The following is a 21,285-nucleotide window of genomic DNA, read 5'->3' as shown; positions in this document are numbered from 1 at the left end:
AGAAAAACTAGGGATAGTAGAAACATATCTCAACACTGTAAAAGCTATACATGCTAAACCCAAGACCAAAATCATTCTAAATGGAGAAAAACTGAAGGCATTCCATCTAAGAACTGTAGTAAGACAAGAATACCCTCCTTTTACCACTTTTATTCAATATAATCCTGGAAACTAGCCAGAGCAAGTAGACAGAAGAAAGAAATTAAAGGGATACGAACAGAAAAATAACTAAAATTATTACTATTTGCCGACAATATGATTCTAAATTTAGAAGACCTAAAAAATCCACCAGAAAACTTCTAGAATTAATGAATGAAATTCAGCAAAGTAGCAGGACATAAAATTAACAACCATACATCAAATACATTCCTATATATCAGTGATAAAGCCACTGAAAAAGAAATTAGGAAAACTACCCCATTCACAATAGCGTCAAAAAATAAAATAGAATATTTGGAATCAATCTAACAAAAGAGGTGAAAGACCTCTACAGTGAAAACTATAGAACACTAAAAAAAAAAATTGAATACCTTAGAAGACAGAAATATCTCCCATGTTCTTGGATAGGCAGAATTAACACTGTCAAAATGGCCACACTACCAAAAGCATTATATAGATTTAATGCAATTCCTATTAAAATTCCAATGACATTCTTTGTAGAACTAGAAAAAGCAATCATGAAATTCATTTGGAAAAAAGAGACCCAGAATAGCCAAAGCAATCCTTAGCAAGAAAAGTGAAGCAAGAGGCATCATAATACCAGAACTTAAATTATACTACAGAGCCATAACAACAACAACAACAACAACAACAACAACAACAAAAACAATGGGATGACACTGGCACCAAAACAGACACATAGACCAATGATACAGAATAGAAGACACAGAGACAAAGCCATATAAATACAGTTATCTCATACTAGACAAAGGTGCCAAAAATACTCACTGGAGAAAAGATAGCCTATTCAACAAATGGTGCTGGGAAAACTGAAAATCCACATGAAGCAAAATGAAATTAAACCTCTATCTCTAATCTTGCACAAAACTCAATTCAAAGTGGATCAAGGATTTAGGCACTAGAACAGAGACCAGGCACTTAACAGAAGAAAAAGTAGGTCCAAACTCTACCATCTCAGCTTAGGAACTGACTTCCTTAACAAGACTTTTAGAGCACAAGAACTATAAGCAAGAATCAATAAAAAGATTCAAACTAAAATGGTTCTTCACATCAAACAATCAATAACATGAAGAGAGGGCCTACAGAATGGGAGAAAACCTTTACCACATACACCTCAGAGCATTAATCCCCAGGATATATAAAAAAACTCAAGAAACTTAACACCAGGGACTGGGGTTGTGGCTCAGTGGTAGAGCGCTTGCCTGGCATGTGTGAGGGACCTAGGGTTTGATTCTCAGCACCATATATAAATAAATTTTAAAAATAAAGGTTCATTGACAACTAAAAAAAAATTAAAAAACAATAAAAACACCAGAAAAACAAACCAATCAATAAATGGGCTAAGGAACTGAACAGATACTTCACAGAAAACATACAATTGATCAACAAATATGTGAAAATATGTTCAACATCTCTAGCAATTAGAGAAATGCAAATCAAAACTACAATGAGATTCCATCTCACTCCAGTTAGAATGGCAACTATCAAGAATACGAGCAACAGGCCTAGGGACATAGCTCAGTTGGTAGAGTGCTTGCTTCGCATGCACAAGGCCTTAGTTCAATACTCAGCACCACAAAAAAAAAAAAAGAAAGAAAGAAAGAAAGAAAGAAAGAAAGAAAGAAAGAAAGAAAGAAAGAAAAAAATATGCAACAATAAATGTTGGCAAGCATGTGGGGGTAAAGGTACACTCATACATTGCTGGTGGGACTGCAAATTGGTGCAACTACTATAGAAAGCAGCATGGAGATTCCTAAGAAAACTTGGAATGGAACCATCATTTGACCCAGTTATCCCACTCCTAGGTTTATACTCAAAGGACTTTAAATCAGCATAATACAGTGATGCAGCCACATCATGTTTATAGCAGCTAAATTCACAATAGCTAAACTACGGAACCAACCCAGGTGTCCTTCAACAGATGAATGGATAAAGAAAGTTTGATGTATATCTCCCCAATGGAGTATTACTCAGCCTTAAAGAAGAATGAAATTATGGCATTTGGTGGCAAATGGATGGACCTGGAGAATATCATGCTAAGCTAAATAAGCCAATCCCAAAGAACCAAAGGCTGAATATTTTGTCTGATATGCGGATACTAATTCACAATGGGGTAGGGGGGGATAAACATACTTTGGATTAGACAACGGGCAATGAGGGGAGGGGAAGGGTTATGAGGGAAGAAAGGACAGTAGAATGAATCAGATATTATTACCTCAGGTGCATATATGATTACATCACATATTCTACATCATGTACAACCAAAGAATGAGAAGTTATACTTCATTTATGTATGATATGTCAAAATGCATCCTACTGTCTTAGATAACTAGTTAGAAGAAAAAAAATTGCTAGAACTAAAAAAAAAATTAGTTATTGAAACTACATATATAGAAATAATAGTTCATTAAATTTGATTTGTCTAACATTACCCAACTGGTATGTGGTAGATATGAACATGAGTTATTTTAAATAAAAACAGTAGTTCTGAAAAAAAAGAAGAGGCGTGAGGATGTGGCTCGGTGATTAAGAGCCCCTACATTCAATCCCTGATACCAAAAAAAAAAAAAAAAAAAAAAAAAAAAAAAAAAAAAAAAATATATATATATATATATATATATATATGAGTGTGTGTGCGTGCATGTATGTATATATATAAAGATATATCTAAGATATATTACTGAGTTAAAAAAAAAGCTTATAAATTCTCACTTGCATTAAAAACCTGTTTCAACATATGTCTATATAAATAGGAAATGTCTGAAAGAATACATATCAAAAGTAACAATGATTGCTTATATTGGAAATGAAATGTGGCAACAGTAAAGAGAAGGTTCTTAACTTACAGTTAGTTTAATTTTAACTTACAATTAGTTTAATTTTAATTTTATCTACCCACATATCTTTTGGTATGTATGTCTGAATTCTATATTGTTATATAAGCATTCAATACTTTGTAAAAATGTTTTCTTAAAATGTCTAATCTTATAACAATAAGGTAAGATTAGTATTTAGGAATCATGTGGATTTAGAATATATCAGTGACTTAAATAGACAAAGATAAGCTTAAATTCCTAGGCTGGGGTTGTGGCTCAGTGGTAAAGTACTTGACTGCTGTGTATGAGGCACTGGGTTCAATTCTTAGCACTGCATGTAAATAAATAAATAAATAAAATAACAACTAATAAAAATATTTTTTTAAAAAGGCTTAAATTCCTTAATGGAAGACAAACAAAATGAAACAATACTTCCTCTAAATTTATATACATTTGGATATATAAAGTGCATACATACATTATTTATATATACACATACATGCACACACACAATGATTATAATGTATGTGTACATATAAAACAAATAATTTTAAGAAAAAATGAAGTAGAAAAGTAAGACACAGACTCTTTGGGGAAAATTTTAATTTATGTAAGAACATGACATCTAAGTAAAGATCCAAAGGAGATGAGGGTGTGGGCATACAAATACCTGGAGAATAATCATTCTAGTTAGAAGAAAAAGCCAATGAATCCCTAAAGCAGAAGCGTACTGATATGTGATATATTTGAGGATCACAGTGGGGTTGAATGAGGTTTTTTTTTAATCTTTTAAAATTGTTTTTAGTTGTCAATGGACCTTTATTTATTTATATGTGGTGCTGAGAATCAAACCGAGGGCCTCACACAAGCCAGGCAAGCTGAGCTCCAACCCCAACCCCATGGGATTATATGGTTTGAGAATAGTAGGTGATACGAAAGTCAGTAGGAAATGAAAGTCAAAGATGTCATGGTCCTCAGGACCTAGTGAGACTGTAAAGAGCAGAAGAGGATTAGAGTAACATGCTGTAACTGAAATTATAAAAGCAAAGGTTCTGGCACTTGTGTTGACTATATAGAGAACAGACTGTAAACAGAAGTTGAGTAATCCAGGTGAAACACACAATGGCAGGGACCAGTGGAGCAGTAAGGAGTGGCACAGCTTTGATGTACTTTGAAGGTTAAAAAAAAAAAAAAAACAAGATTTTTTTCATAGAATGGCAGAGAGTTATGACAGAAAGGAGTCGTGATGGATGAAGATGGCTACAGAAGGAGCAAATTTTAGAAGATCCTGATCCAAGAAAACATAAATAGTGGTAATTCAGGATCATTTCTTCTCTCCTCATAGATCAGGATTCTATTTGGGACATGATGAATTTGAGCATTAGACAATCAAATGGAGTATATTCAAGTCATAGTGGAATGATCATACTTAGACTATTTAAGTATTCACCACATCAACATATCAAAGCCTAGGCATAGAATAAACAAGTAAATGTCTACTACCTGACTTATTATAATTCAGAAAATAGATTAATAATAACATCTTTATAAAAGTATAATTCCTATAATAAAATGTCTTTGATTTATACCAACATTTATTTCACACATTTTAAAGATACAGAATTATCTCCTGCTCTTATTTCTTAAAAATGTTACATCCTATCTCTTTGTTAAAGTTATATTTTATTCTTAAAATAACCATTCCAGAAGATACTATCATTGTTACTAAGCTACAAATACCGCTGAATGAAGTTTTAAGTAAATAGATACCTTGTGTCCACTGTGGCCTCACTAATGGCTTGAAACTTCTCCTGTAGAGAATAAATTTCTGCCCTATGATTTTCTTCAGTTTCTTTCAATTGTTGGCGAAAAAAGCATATGAAGTTTTCTAATTCTTGAATTTGTTCTTCAAGTTGTTTAATTTTTTTGGTATCTTACAGAGAAGATAACAGGAAGAGAAGACAATACACATTTCAATACAAACTTCTCAGTGAAATAACAATTATTTTATTTCAATGTATAAAAATATTTATTCTTTGAAAAATGTTTTGAGTGAAACTCAGGTTTTAATTTGACTCATTCTGACTGATAAAAACAAGAAAACAGTGTGATTCAAGATCATTTCTCCTATCCTTATGGTATAGTATCTCTAAATTCAACAATTTTATATCTTTAAAACAATTCAGAAACATGAAACAAAAGAGGTGTTGAAAAGGGACCAGAGGAGAGTAGTTCACACCTTTCATTTTCCTCTTTTATTTTTATTTCTAAAAAATGTTGATAGTTAATCACTAAACTAACTTTTTTTGCCAATTAAATGAGCCATTAGTTAACATGCAATTTGGGAAATAGTGGACAGACTATCTCAAGAAGATATCAATTAAAAAAAATACAAACTTAAAATATTACTACATTCAAAGAACCCCTGAAGTGAAAAAGCATGGTATTATCTGATATGCTTGAAATTCTATTCTGTTCCCCAAAGCAATTCCAATAATAAAACTCATTACTAAAAGCAAAAGTGAAGGCCTAGAGATACCTTGAACACAAGAAGTCTAGTTAACTGGCCAAATAATCATGAAAGAAAAACATTAACTGTGACTAATTGTTTATGGTTCATTGTATGGTCCCTTAACATTGTTGCTTCCCATTATGCCATCTTGGTCTTTTAACTCACTCTCTAGTTTCCCAGGATAACTCATTCTTGTCCTTGACCTCTTGTCCTTGACATTCATGCTGATTATAAATCTTTACCTCATACTTAAATTTTTCTCCCAGGTTTCAGACTTCTATTTTCAACTAACTCCTATATATTTTTTCAAAGTCAATAAGTATTCTATTCTTAACTCAATGTATTTAAAACTGAATTTATTATTTTTTTCACAGATTGGTTCCTTTCTATGACTAGAACCATACTCTAGTTTCTTAAGCTAGAAACTTGGGTATCATTCTTAATTTCTGCTAACATTAACGACAAACTAGAGCCTAACTCTAAGTGTTGAACTTAACTTTCTATCATTCTCAATTCAATCTGGCTGGTCTTCCCATCAATAATTTCATCCCTTCCAACTGATCCTAATGGTATCACCTTAAAATAAAAATCTTATTGTTACTCCCACTATTTAAAATCCTGCTGTAGGTCTTATCACCAATAGCATAAAACATAAACATGTTTCATCAGAGTACATAAAACCTTTCCTGATCAAGCTCCTTCCAATCTCTCCAGTTTTATCTAGCTAACACAACCTGAACTCCCAGTTCTCCCAAATGGATGCAATCTTAGATAGAGCTCAATGCTTAAGACTCCATAGCCTTCCCCAAATTTCCAACCCAATTACTCCTGTCCATACCCTCATCCTACTCATCTCCCCAGGAAAGACAAGACTCTTTTTTCTCCCTCCATTCTTTACATTTCAGAAATTTTCAGTTTATTTTATATATGCTTTCCCAATGGATTATGATTTCTTATGGGAAAATGACTCAGTAATTTTAGTTTTCTCTAGCACTTGAATGAATATCCAATGATTATATGAACAAATAAGACTAGGGCTTAGATACACAAGTCACCTTCCCCTGTGAGTTCTAAGGACAGAATTATGAAATGGTGGACTCTAAGTGATGCTTCATGGTAATTATAAGTCAGAAACTATTTACCTGTTTCTTGTGTTTTTACATTCTGTAGTTCTAACTGGTGTATTTTCTGAAGTTCCTTGATCTTTTCCTCTTGAGTAGAAATAAGCTCCTCTTTAAGACTGCAAAGAGCTTTATCTTTTTCATTTTCCATATATTCACGAACCTGATCCACGTGAGCTGAATAAACCAGTGAAAGGCATATGCGCTGAGCTTCCATTTGTAGCCTTAAATCATTCTGAAAGTGAATATATATTAGAAAAATTTAAAATAATTTACTATAAAATTATTTACTTTTTGCTTATACTAAAACAAGAGGAGAAATAAATTATAATTTAAAACTTCATAAGAGAACCAATGACGTTTTTTTCTTCATTCTTCATTCAGTTATACTGAGCTACTTATTTTTTCAAGGAGAGTAGTATCATTACCTCAATTTTATAGCAAATTTTGATATTTGGTATAGCTTATGATTTGTCCATATTGGAGAGTCTTTATTCTGACTGTCCAGGACTGCTCCCTAACAGGAACAAGTTGTCTCTGCAGGAAACAGCCTAGAGCCTCAACATTTTAGGATATTTAAAGGCGAAAACCACATCCAGATTGACTTGGCAACCAGCAAGCAAGCAAGCAAGCAAGCAAGAAGTAGTACAGAAGCTGAATAAAGCCATTAGCGAAACAATGCAATGTCTTAATCAAATTTTCATCTCATTCATTTCTCCTGGGATTTTTGCATAATCAAAAGAGATATGGATCAAAGTGACCCTAGTTGAATACAAATTAAAGAATGGCTACTAACATCTAATCAATTATTCCCCAATAAGGTACACTGCCCAAGGAAAATGGGAACCAAAGAGAACAATTTTACATCGTGTAAGAATTGCTATTCTGTATTGCAAGTAGGCTATGCTAGGCAATTGGTAATGTGGTACAGTGATGGGGCTTTCCTATGGGAGAAACACTTCTTACGTAATATGGAGTCTCAGGGTAAAATGAAGTCTGTTTGGTCATTGCTTATATAGCCTGGCCTATAACATTCCCCACTGGTTTTATGGAACTAATCAAATCATTAATTAATCATCATTGGTTTACAGATACTGTAGTGAGTATGGAGGACCATCAGTTTTACAGAATGTATTTTTTGTTTTATACATCTTATTAAATAAACAGTTAAAGATGCAGGGTCCAATTAAAAACCCTAAGAGGACTATCAGCAATGGATCGACTACAGCTGTGTAAGAGTAGTTAGCCAAGGAGACCAGGAGAACAAATTTTCATACCAATTTCTCTCATGTTGTCTTGGCTCTTCCTTATCTTTCATTTTTATTTTCAAATAATATTTTATTTTCATGGCACTGGGAATTGAACCCAGGGGTGCTCTCTACCAGTGAGTTACATTTCCAGCCCTTTTTTTTTTTCAATATTTTCATTCTAATGTGGTGCTGAGGATCGAACCCAGTGCTTCACATGTGAGGCAAGCGCTCTGCCACTGATCCACAATCCCAACCCCAGCCCTTTTTGAGGCAAGGTCTCAACAAGTTGCCAAGGTTGGTCTTGAACTTAGAACCCTCCTCTGCCTTAGCCTCCCAAACAGCTGGAATTACAGGCATGCACCACCATGCCTGGATTTAAAATACTATTTTAAATATGGAAAAATGCAAGCAATAAACTCAAAACCCAAATTAACAAGTACTATAACATTTTGTCTATTTTTTTCATTCTCTATACTCCCTATACACTTCTATGTTCTCATCACTCCTTCCTCACAGGCAACCATAATCATAATTTGCTACAAATCCAGTCCAATTCTTACATTATCACTTCTCATTACAATACATTTTGCATTCTCAATGCTCTGTATATTTTGTATTTTTATGGACTTACACAAATAATATTAATTTTACAAATTTATTTTCTCATTCAATATGTCTCTGGTATTATTCCATGTAGGTAACGGGGGTTTAATGTCCAGTACCACAAACAAACAAACAAACAAACAAAAAATTAGCAGCATGTAGGCAACAGGTTAATTCATTTTAACTGTGGTATTATGACTATACCAAAATTTGTCCATTTCCTTTCAGGAGATAAATTGGTTTATTCCTAATTTTTGGATATTTAAAAAAATACTGCTGTTAAATTCTTACACAGGCCCTTAGATAAATGTGCTAATTTCTTTCTAATTAGTGGTTCTCAAATGTAACATGCATCAGAATCACTTGGAATGCTTATTAAAACAGGTTACTTTAGGAACCTATCCCCATCCCCACGGTTTCTGATTTAGGAGAGGTCAAAGAGCTTTGAATTCTAACCCGTTACCAAGTAATGCTGTGCTTCTGGTCAGGAACCACACTTTGAGAACTACTTAGAAATATAACTGCTAGGTCACAGATAGTGCATTTTTAACTGTGCTAGATTTGATCAAATTATTTTTATATGACAGTACTAATTTACAATGCCACCAGAAGGTTGAGTACTTATATACTCACATCCTCACCATTCTTTATATCAGACTAACTTCACCAACTTAATGGGTATAAAATGTTATTTTATTTTTACACTGAATAGTAAGGTTGAAAGAATATTTCCATGTTTATTAGATACTTTGATTTCCTTTTCAGGCACATGACTTTCACATCTTTTGCCATTATTTTATTTTTGGACCTCTTGTTACATTAATTGTTCTTTCTATATTCTTGATAGCTTTTGTTTGCAACTTACATACATGGCAAATATCTAGTCCCAGTCCTCAAATCTGTTTTACATTATTGTTTTTAAAAAATACAATAAAAATTTTAAATCTTTTCCCATGCTTTGTCTTTATTAAAAGTCTTTACCTATCTTAAGATTCTATTTTCTTCTTATGTGTACATTTTTAACCAACCTGATTTTTTTCCCTAAAGCAACAAGGATCTAATTCCCTAACTTCTAACCTCTAGTATCAAAAGTCAATTGTGCTCAAACAATTTTGTTTTTTTTTTCTCCCAAACAATTTTGAATACTCTAAGCTTCTTCTGCTAATTTGGTTTATTTTTTGATTTCCTTTGTCTCTGCTCAAATATCTCACGAAAGTAGTCTTCCTTGACCTACCCTATGCAAAAAAAAGCCCTTCACTTAGGGAGATCTTTTTCTTCTTATCATACTGTAATTTTATTCATAGCACTTAAGACCACCAGAAATATTTGTCTGTATTTTCTAATGTTCATCTAAACCCTAAAAAGTAAACTTTATTCTTCCTTGACCATTCTTATTCACTGTTAAATTATGAATGACTTGAACAGTGCCTGGAATGTAGTAGAGATTCACTAAGTGATTCATTGATTTGTAGGGCCTTCTTGCCACATACTAAATTTTTACAAGATATAGATCTGTTCTGGGCTTTTTATTATATTCCACTGATCTACTTAACCATCCTGGCATCAAACCATATTGTTTATAATGATTCTGTAATAAGTTTTGATAACAAAATATATACTTTTTAGGATTGTCTTGAGTATTCTTGGCTATTTACTCTTCTATATCAATTTTAGAATCAGTATTCCACATTCATTAAGAAACCTTATTGTAATTTTGAATAGAACTATTAATTAGGAGAGAACTGATATTTTTCTTTGTATCTTTCCATTATGGATATGATATGTATTAGCACACATTCAGGTCTTTGTGTCCTTCAATATTTTATAATTTTCTTAACAAAAACTCAAAACATCTTATCTTGGGTTTAAAGTTTTGCCTGTTCTGTTCATATTTTTTCTCATTTCCTATTCTTGTCATATTGCAAGAACTGGAGAAGCATTCACTAAGAACTACAAAACCATGTTGCAATAGTAATGTTGACAATGGGTATGTATCCTAGTCCTATACTTGCTTCTAATGGAAATGCTTCTAAATTTCACCATCAGAAATATAATCTGTCAATATTTTGATGAAAATCAGCATCATAGAAAATTTCCCTGCTACTCCTGATTTCCTAAAGTTTTTTTTTAACTTACAAATGGGCTGTCAAACTTTTTATGAATTTTTTTCTGATATGTACTAAAATAATCATGGATTTTGTCTTGCTACATAAAAATGTAGAGATTACGGTCACAGATTTTTTTTCAAATGTTTAGCTATTTGTCCACTCTTGGTATAACTTGCTAATATTTTATTTGGAATTTCTGCAACCACACTTACAAGTTAGATTACTCTACAATTTTATTTTCTTTACAATTCCTATCAGGACTTCATATTAATATTGGCCTTCTAAGGTGAACTGGGTGGTTTTTCTTTCTTCAGTTTTTCTTCTTTCCTTTCTTCTTCTATTCTCTCTTTAATCCTATTTTAATGGACAATTACACTTTTGTTCTTGGAGAGTTAATAAGAATCACTTGTAAAATGGTCTTAAAAGTCTAGCATTTTGGTTTGAGATGAGGCAAAAGGGAAAACTTCTGACCACTACTTCAAACTCTTTAATGATTACTGACTTATTCATTTATATTTAATGGTCATTTGAACTTATTCATTTCTATTTGCATTAGTTCTGGTAATTTATATTCTTCCAGAACACCATCTAGAGTTTGCTTATATTTTCAAATCTATTGGCAGAGATTATTTGTAGCATTATTTATGACTTTTAAAATTTCTTGTGGTACCTGTACTTATATCCTTATTTCATTCTTGATTTTGCTTATGTGTTTTTCCCCCTTGGTCATATTTTTGGAGATCTAATACCTGTAAATAATCTTTTCAAATAATAAACCTCCAAAGTTCTTGAAAAATTTTCCCACTTGTTTATTACAAGTTCTCTTATTTTTACTCTTTATTTCCTTCCTTCTACTTCCTTTGAATGTAGATATTCTTGACACGTTTCTATGCTGTTGAATACTTAACTCATTTCAATATCTCATTTATTAAATTGATAATATTTAAACCTAAAAATTATTTTTCACATATCATGTTACATACATTCTACTTTTAAAAAAAATATTCATGGCTCTACTTGTGCATTTACCCTTCCAGATGAACTATAAACCAATTAAGTCAAATTTCCGTAACTTTTTAAGTTGGATAAATCTAGAGATAACTGAAATTCTGTAATATAAAAAATTGCCCACTCAGAAATAAGACTTTTCATTTATTCAAATATTTTTCATTAAAGTATTCTTATTTATATTGGTCTTACATATTTTTGGCTAATTTTGACATTTATTTTACATTAGGTTTTTTGGTTTATTTGCTTAGATTTTTTTTCTCAATTTCTTAATTACACCTGTGAATTATCTATTTCTATTTATGCCATGTATCTTTTTATCTTTGGAATGGTTAGGGCTTATAGAACAATGCTAAATAGCAATCGACAAAAGCTATTCTAATTTTCATTCTAACATGAAGGCCTATCCTGATTCACTGCTGATTCTTGATAAAACGGCGTTGTTTATTTCCCCTATTCACCCCTCATTCGTCCATTCATAAAACATTATTAACTGCTGATCATGTGCAAAACATTATTCTAGGTACTAGGGATATAGCAGCTGTCTATATAGCCTATATAGTAGTGTCTCTTCACTCACAGAACTGATATTATGGTTCCTCTTGAGGTTTCTAAGCTCCAGTATATGTTTCTAAGCTCAAGTATCTCTTACAATACCAATAATTACCTCCAATTTTAAACACACACACTTGAATTTATGGCTTCTCTCAGCATCAATAATTAGCCAATATCTATAATGTTCTTGCCACTCCTTATTTCTTGCACCCCAATGTTGAAAAGACTCTCTGATAATCTGGAATTATACTCCAAAACTATTCATTTCTTTCTTTTCAGTTAAAAAATTATTTTTTCCTTTTTCTTTTTTGGTACTGGGGATTGAACTCAGGGCACTCGACCACTGAACCACATCTCATCCTTATTTTGTATTTTATTTAGAGAGAGGGTCTCACTGAGTTGCTTACCGCCTCACTGTTGCTAAGGCTGGCTTTGAACTCACTAGCCTCCTGCCTCAGCCTCCCTCAGCTGGGATTACAGGCGTTTGCCACTGCAGCTGGCCAGTTAAAAATTCTTAACAGACACATTTATTTTGGTTTCAGTGAGATATATCTGCTCTAATTACTAAGTTTAATACTGAGAGTAGGAGTATTTTGTTGCCTCTGCAGTATTTCAGACAAGTAAACAGTATCATTATGTAAGTCACCGCTCAATTTCTTCTGTGAGCTTCCCTCCACCTGCATACATACCTTACTCCCCTCTGTATCAATGACGGGGTTTATTTTAGTAATGATAAATGGGAGCAATTTACAGACTTGCTTTTCTTCACTTTGTTTAGTTAATTTCAAGGAGAGAGTATCTAAATACCATTGCAAGTATCTTCAATACAGAAACAAAATTCCTATTAAGAAAATTTCACCAATTTGACAAATGTGCTTCAAATTCAGGTCTTCTTCGAATAATGTTTTTTAATAAAATTTAAATTATGTCTGACATTTTTTAGGAGTAATCATCATTTATAGTTTTAAAAACAATTTGCAATATTTAACATAGCAATAGTAGTTAAGCAATTTGAATTTCCTGGCTCTATTCAAGTTATTAAAAACGTAAAGTATGACCACATTTGATAAGATCATCAACACGAACATGTCATTAGAAATAAAAACAGAAAACTTTCCAATGACTTCCTATTGTACTTAGGGATAAAAATCTAAACTTAACAAAGTCTATAAGGGCTCCCTATGATTGAGTTTTTTCCTTCTTCAAACTCTTCTCAAACTCAACTACATAGGCCTTCAATTCAGTTCCTCAAATTTACTCATGGTACAACTGCTCTAATTTCCATAATGCAGCTTCCTCCCTCTCATTCGAATCTCAGTTCAAGTGTTAATTCCTCCAAGCTCCAGACCACCACCCACCTCCACCCATCATTTTCAATTTCTTTTGTGAGCTTCCCTGTTTTATTTCTTCATAGACTGTAACAATATTTCTGTCTTATTTTTTTCATTTATTACCTGCCTTCCTCACTGAAATATATACTCCTTAACTTCTTCTCTCTTTCAACACTAAACTCTTATATCTGCAAAAGATATTTATTACCTAAGTTTTAGAAACACATAAGTTTATTTAGCAGGCTACAGTTGTGGCTCAGTGGTAGAGAGCTTGCCTAGCATGTGTGAAGCACTGGGTTAAATCCTCAGCACCATATTATAAATAAATAAAATAAAGGTAAAATGTCCATCTATAGCTAAAAGATGTTTTTAATTATAAAAAGTTTATTTAGCATTATCATACTGAAGATACACATCAGACTTTTCTGTTATTTCTAATATCAATAGCTGACATAAAAGGAAACAACCTATTATTTTATGTGTTTTATTTCTTTAGCTATACAGAGAATTAATACTATTTTTTTCCTCCTCAGGTATAAAACTCAAAAAACTCTAGGACTTAAGTGTTTTTCTTGCACAAAGAAAAAAGAATTTATAACTATTGAACAACTGCATAAGGTTCTAAAACACTCATGAGTTTGTTTACAATTGTGGAACCTTGAAAAAGGCCAGTATGAAATAAAAACTCTAAAAGTCTTTGAAATTGCAACAAAATACTAAGTTATAAAATCAATAACTTTTGTAAAGTTGAGATTCTAAACAATAATATTTAAACTATTGTCTTTACAAAGAAAATATTGCTTTATTTCCTGAGCAGAATATATAATAGATTAGCTAAAAGAAAAACAGTGTTTAAGAAAAAATAGGAAAATTAAATGATAAATGATAGATCCAAATGAGAATTACATGATTCACTTTCATTCTCTTTTATGAATTTGTTTTAAGAAGGTGAAAACTCTTTTTAGCATGAAATGTACATTTTCACTGTGCTATACCATATGTAAATAAATAAACATACCTGTTCTGATTTAAGTACATAAAGTTCCTGATAGAGTTTATCATTTTCACTTGATTGATCTGTCCCAGGTGAGGATTCATTTGTTACTGATGGTGAAAATAACTGTTCTTGCTTGCTTTCTCTTCTAATAGCCACATTTTCAAAAGAAAATTTCTCTTCCACTACTGTTTTTGATTCTTCTCCAAAATCTTCACCTACATTAGATAATGATCCTTGAGAATCCTTGCTTATAATAGTTACTATTCCATCTTGTAAAGAGCTTAAATGAACATCACACATGTTTATATTTTCTGCTCTATGATGGTTAATTAGGAGTTCTAGCTCTTGACATCTCAATAGAATTTTCTCTTTTTCTTGCTTTAAAGATTTGACTTCTTGACTGAGAAAATTAACCTCACCATGTTTCTGTTTTAATTGTTCAGAGAGATCAGACAATTTCTCTGACAATTCTAGCTTTTCTCGCTTGGTTACCTCAAGTTTTTCCATAAGTTCTGTTGTATCTTTCTCAACAACTTCACAGATTTCTAATGGCTCTGCGACAAAAGCCTTGTCAGTATCAAGCATGGCACTTTTCAATTTGATTGTAGCTGGATTTATTCTTTGTAAATGAAGCTCTTCATTAAGTGCTTTAAGTTTACTTTTATACTCTAATTCTTGTTTGTTTTTACTATCTTCTAAATCATCTTTTACCTTGAGAAGGCAAGTATACTCCTCCTGTAACTCTTGATAGTTAACTTCAAAATTTTTTTCAGCAAATGAAAATGTACTTCTTTGCTTTTCAATTTCTTCATTTAGCTGAATACACTGTTGCTTGAGGGCCTCATTCTCTTTTGCAAGCATTTCCATTTCTTTTTGCCAGCTACAATCTTTGGATATGGACTTGCTGGAGTCAATGAAAATCAATTTTTCTTCTTGTTCAGCAGGAACATAAATTTTCAACATGTCCTCAATAGCTTTTTTCTCATTTTTAAGAATGTTATTTTCTGCTTCAAGTTGTGAAAACTTTTCTTTAAGGTCATCCTCTTTTTCCTTTATTTGTTTCTCCAATAATTCAATTTTAAGTTGTAATTCCTGAACTTCTTGTTCAAGCGTACCTTTTTCTTTTTTTTCTTGTCTTAATATTTCGATTTCCTCTTGGAGTTCATGCATTTGAAGGGTCATTTCTTCTGATTTTGAATCCATGATGGACTTCTGTAAATCTTTCAGTTTTGAAATTTCCAAAACCAACTGATTCCGCTTAGTTATCAAATAATCTTTTTCAAATTGCATTATTTCTATCTTTTGTCTCATTTCATTTTGTAAGCCATTTATCTGCTGTTTATAGTGAATGCCTAAGCTATCTTTAAGTTTTTCAATATTTATTCGATGTTCAACTTCTAAATCTTCTTTTAGTTTCGAAAGTTCTTCTTCATGACTAAATAGGAGCTGTGTTCTCAGCCTCTCTAATTCAGCTTCTTGTGATTCAGCCATTCTGTCTAATACAGCATTTTTTTCTTTTTCCAACATTTCCAGTTTTATCTTGTAATTTGTAACTTCTGCTTCATGTTTTAACTCTAGTTCTTTCCTAGATTCAGATGCCAGAACAATCTCAGCTTTTAAAGCTTCCACTGTACTAAGGGACTTATGTGCTTCATTCAGTTGACTTTCTTGTTCAGCTATTATCATTCTAGCTCTCTGAATTTGGTCCCTTAAAAAGTTCAATTCTTCAAAAAGGTCATCAAGTTGTCTCTGCAGAGTAGATTTTTCTCCTGAAACTATTCCTAGTTCTTCTTGGAGTTTTTCCTTTTGAGCATTAGTATCTTGTAATTTCATATTCAGTTCATTTATTGCCACATTCATTAACTTTATTTGATCTTCATTAATTGTAATATTTAAATGTGATTTTAAAACACTCTCAATTTCTTCCTTATGTTGTGCTTTAAGTTCCTCTATCTGTGACATGTGTTGCTTTATTAACTCTTGTTTCATCTGTACTATCTGTTGCCCATACATTTCATCCATCTCTGCTCGGAGTTGTTCTAATCTTTTCTGCATTTCTTGTTCCACCATTCTTTCTATCACATCAGATTCAAACTGGCAATCTGTGTAATGATGTCTTTTCTGAAGGTCTTCAACTGTACCCATTAACTGTTTTATTTCTTCAGAACATTGTCTTTCTTTTTGCTTAGAATTAGCCAGCTCTAATTTCATACTTGCAAATTGTTCTTGTAATTCTCTCATTAATTTTTCAATGGCTGTGACTTGATCTTTTAGCTCAAGATTCTTTTTTTCTTCTTCTATTATTCTTATATTTAATGCCTGGATGATTGCCTCCTTTTCCTGTAATTCTTTTTTATTTGACTTTTCTATTTCATCTTGTTCCTTTAGAAAGAAAAGAAAATGAAAATATAAGAATGACATTATTAGCTTCTGGCAACTTCTTATGGGTGTCTCCTTTTTATGTAATTCTATAAAAAGCAACTGTTGGGCCTGCCCCCCGTTTTTCCCAGTACAAGGAGACCTAGGACTTATCTACCTGACAGTATATATGAGCAAACAATATAACAGTTTTACCCTTCTTGGGAAGAAATTTCTCTTACATTGTGCTGTGATTAAATATTTAAATTTAAAAATACAATCTAATTTGCCTAGCATGTGTGAGGCCTTGGGTTTGATCTCTAGCACCACCAAAAAAGCAAAACAAAACAAAAACCAGTCTGACTAAAATATCTATATAAACCATCACATTTTCATTTTTCTTATTAACTGGTCAACATTCTAAATATTAAGTATTTCTGATGGCTAGTTATAGTACTACATACTCTCTAGACACTCTCAGAAGACACAAAAAAATAAAAACAGGTCCTCCCCTGGATTCTCAGAAGAAACAAACAAAAAAAATAAATACCGGTCCTCCCCTGGATTCTAGTGATTTGAAGGTATTTCATGGACAAATGCTATAAAATGAGAAAAACAACAAGAACTAAAGTGGATTCCTTTAAGTCTTCCTTAACTTCATTCCTGTTGTTTTAAGTGAATCAGAAATTTAGGGATATGCAATGCTTAAGTGACTGAACATCAAGTGACACCTAAGACCACTACTGTATATTTACGGCATACCAACCTGGGCTTAGACCCACAGTTCGAACAGAAATATAAAAGACTATCAGATAATTTTCCCCAGTTCCTATCTGGGTACTCAATTTTGGAATTGGAGATTAGGCTAACAAGTGAGTTAGAAATTTAGGGATATGCAATGCTTAAGTGACTGAACATCAAGTGACACCTAAGACCACTACTGTATATTTATGGCATACCAACTTGGGCTTAGACCCACAGTTCAAACAGAAATATAAAAGACTATCAGATAATTTTCCCCAGTTCCTATCTGGGGACTCAATTTTGGAACTGGAGATTAGGCTAAGACAAGACATATTAACGCATATTTATTAAACAGTTAAGAGCTGTAGTCCCAAAGCCAAGGAAATAAGTGAAATCCATATAACTGATGAAAATATGGGTAAGGAAGTAAAGTTATCTTAAGGAGACACGAGTCCTTGCCAAACAGGACTTCTAGGCGCCTAGAATGAATGTACTAAGAAAATGTAGGCATTGATCAATTGAGTATAGTTCTTGGAAGAAGACCAACACACTGTCAACCTTTGAGAAGTCTGATCCCTCTCGAAAAACCATACTTAATGCAGAAAACAATGTTGGGAGTTACAGCAAGGAGCATTTAAGGAGTTCAGTCTACAGACATGAACATTACAACTCTGAGATGGATGTAACAGGTTATCTCAACCTCATGCCACTGAACATCTGATTCCTCCAACACCCCTTCATCTAATACTTAATAAACAACTTTTTAAATTATTACCTGGCTTTTAAAATTCATCTGTCCATAGAAAGAAAAATAAAATCCAATGAGCTTAAAATCTGAAGTTTGTGATAATTACTTCTCATTGTAAATTCACAGTCTTATATTTAGACTTAAACATTAACCTCTTGAACTAATTCACCTCTGATATAGCTCAAGAAAAAAAAATATGACTTCTGAGCCTAACAAATAAAGGCCAAATTTTGCACTACATAAACCAAGGTTATCTTGTGCAGCCTCTTGAGTGAGACTATGAGCTGTTGTCTTAGTGTCACATATTCCTTTTCCAATTACATCATATGTTATTACCAAGTGCTGAGCCTTCTTAATTTCTACACTAGAATGCAACATTAGTAAATCTGTTAATTCTGGTATTTCTATCTGTACAATAAAGATAAACTTCCTCTATCTCCCAGAACGTGTTTGAGGCTAAAATAAAATAATTAAGGTATTTTATTTTTACTGAACTTTATACAAATATATTCATATACTAGAAAGAAATTTATAAATCATTTGGAACCTATATAAAATGTAAAATCAGTACTGTGGCTGGGTCTCAGAGGTAGAGTGTTTGCCTTACACGCGTGAGGCACTGGGTTCAATTTTCAGCACCACATAAAAATAAATGAATACATAAAGATATCGTGTCCATCTACAACTAAAAAAATTTTTTAAAAAGTAAAGTAAGTTCATGATGGTCAATTTTAGCTAAACTGTTAAATAATAACTAGTTTTGAAAAATGTTAACGTTGATATAAAAATCTGTTATAATTTTATTTCCTGATTTTCTATAAGATGAAAGGAACACTCCTCATAAAAGAAAACTTAATTCAACACTGTCCAACACCTAACATGATTAATAAATAACTAACCAGAATTCTTCATTCAACTATTAAACACCACAAATTCACAGTTTTCTTTGTTTAGCTTTTTTCAAATTACATGGTTTTCAATTACTTGTTCTATGTTACAAAACTGACAGCCCTTCAGTCAAGGATGTAATCCTCTATTTTTAGAACTACACCTGAAAGAGTGGGGAATAATATACTTCCTGTTTGTGACTACTATAACACAGGAGGTTTGGAGGATTAGGATAATGAGCCTTTGACCATCAATATAGTTACTTCAGCTGCTCTGACAGAACTACTTGTTCAAAGGGATTAAATTTTTTGAAAACTGAGAAATTAAAATATAATAATAATAAGAACAATAAAAGTATTGTTGCTAACATTCAAATAAACAGTTTATTTTCATTACTAAAATGAATTACATAAATTTTAGATAATCTGAAATTATACTGCCTAGTGACAATAAGAGATAATAAAATCCTAGATCTGGGCACTTTCAACCTAGGCCTCGATTATCTTTCTACTCTTACCCTCCAGAAAGACACTTCCAAAGCCTATTGCTTTCTAAGTAAATTATTTTTTGCTCCCTATACATTTTCAACATTTCAGCCTGCGTCTTTATGCCCACTCCACACCCCCCAAAGAATATCCTGCCTATCTCTATTTGTCATGAATTCATAAACGATTCTCTTGATTACCAAATAGGTATTGAATAGCTATTATGTTCCATATATTATACCAATTTATGGGTAAACAAAATATAAATACCACATTATTCCAATTTATAGATCTATCTCAAATATTACCTCCCTGCTGATGTCTACCCTGAATCTTTTCCTCATAAAACAGACCTAGTCAAAACATTCGTAACACTTGTTACCTGCACTTACTTTTTATTTTGTGGTAACTTGTGTACATGCCACACCTCTCCATGGGTTCGGTGAAGAAAGGGGACATCTTAAGGTTCATCATATATCTTTTGCAAGGGTTACTACATAATAGGTATTCTGTAAACACTTGCATAATCTTTAAATTACCTTAGTTGAAAAGCATGCCCTTCTCATAATTTTAATTTGTACATTTCCTATTTTTCAAAGAGGAGTCTCTGGAGTCAGATAACTGAGCTTTGAAATCTGGCTCTATCAATACATCACTTCTGCACCTGGATTATTTCCTTCATGTCTTGGTACCATCATTTGTAAAATTTAAATGATAAAGGTACCCTTATCTCATAGGGTTGTAGTGATGATTCAATGCATTAATATGTGTAAGAGGCTTTGAATACTGCCTGTTATAGAGTAAGTAGTTAATAAATGCTAGTTAATGCTTTTGTTATCCAAACAATATTCTTTTCTTGGTAATTTCTCAATTTTCTGTAGAATCTTCTAAGTTTATAAAATATGCTGTATTATATGTATTCTCCATCTTCATTATTCACAGATTCTGTATTTGCCTACTTGCTCAAATTTATTTGAAACCCACAAATCCATACCAATGGTGCTTTCATAGACATTTGTAGACACGCACAGAGTGATGGCAAGAAATTTGAGTCACTGTAAAATGATGTTCAGCTACATTCAAACACGGTGATCACACTGCCTTGTTTCAGCTCTCATAGAGAAAAAAAGAGGACAGAGATGGCAAGGATCAGAGTGCAGTGTAGTGCAAGGAGCTCAGAATCTCAACTCTGGCACCTGTTAATGGGGTAGCTTCAGGCAAATCACATCTAAACTTCAACTTCTCAAAAAACAAACAAACAAAAAATGGAATCTACTAGCATGAATTGTTTTTAAGATTAAAGATTACAATCCATGTGATACATTTCCTATCAGGAGCACTTATTGACTAAATAATTTCCCCAAACTGGAATATAACTCAAGTGAATAAAAAGAATCAACCACATTTTTTTCTAGTTTAAATTTACAAAATTTCTTTTTCAGAATTTTATAATCATGGCTAAAATAAGAAGAAATAAATTTAGTTGGGGGGAAAAAGGATAGAAATCCTAGTTATAAAAATAGATTCTCATGAGACTTCAGTTTAACATAGGCAGATCACTTTTAAGGAGCAAAGTAATGA

General features: G+C 32.3%; 1 protein-coding gene across 1 annotated transcript in view; it reads right to left on the bottom strand.

Annotated features, from left to right (window-relative positions):
• LOC144253682 (A-kinase anchor protein 9-like) overlaps nucleotides 1-21,285 on the bottom strand; it is a 109,580-nt gene that overhangs the window by 61,198 nt on the left and 27,097 nt on the right. The window contains exons 8-10 of the mRNA XM_077796359.1: nucleotides 14,503-16,863; nucleotides 6,651-6,864; nucleotides 4,767-4,929 (exon numbers count right to left, since the gene is read on the bottom strand). Coding sequence (XP_077652485.1) covers nucleotides 4,767-4,929; nucleotides 6,651-6,864; nucleotides 14,503-16,863 — 2,738 coding nt within the window. The remainder of the gene's footprint in view (nucleotides 1-4,766; nucleotides 4,930-6,650; nucleotides 6,865-14,502; nucleotides 16,864-21,285) is intronic.

This window comes from Urocitellus parryii, chromosome 3 (genome assembly GCF_045843805.1).
Source record: "Urocitellus parryii isolate mUroPar1 chromosome 3, mUroPar1.hap1, whole genome shotgun sequence".
Lineage (NCBI taxonomy): Eukaryota > Metazoa > Chordata > Mammalia > Rodentia > Sciuridae > Urocitellus > Urocitellus parryii.
This window is presented reverse-complemented; position numbering and strand designations above follow the sequence as displayed.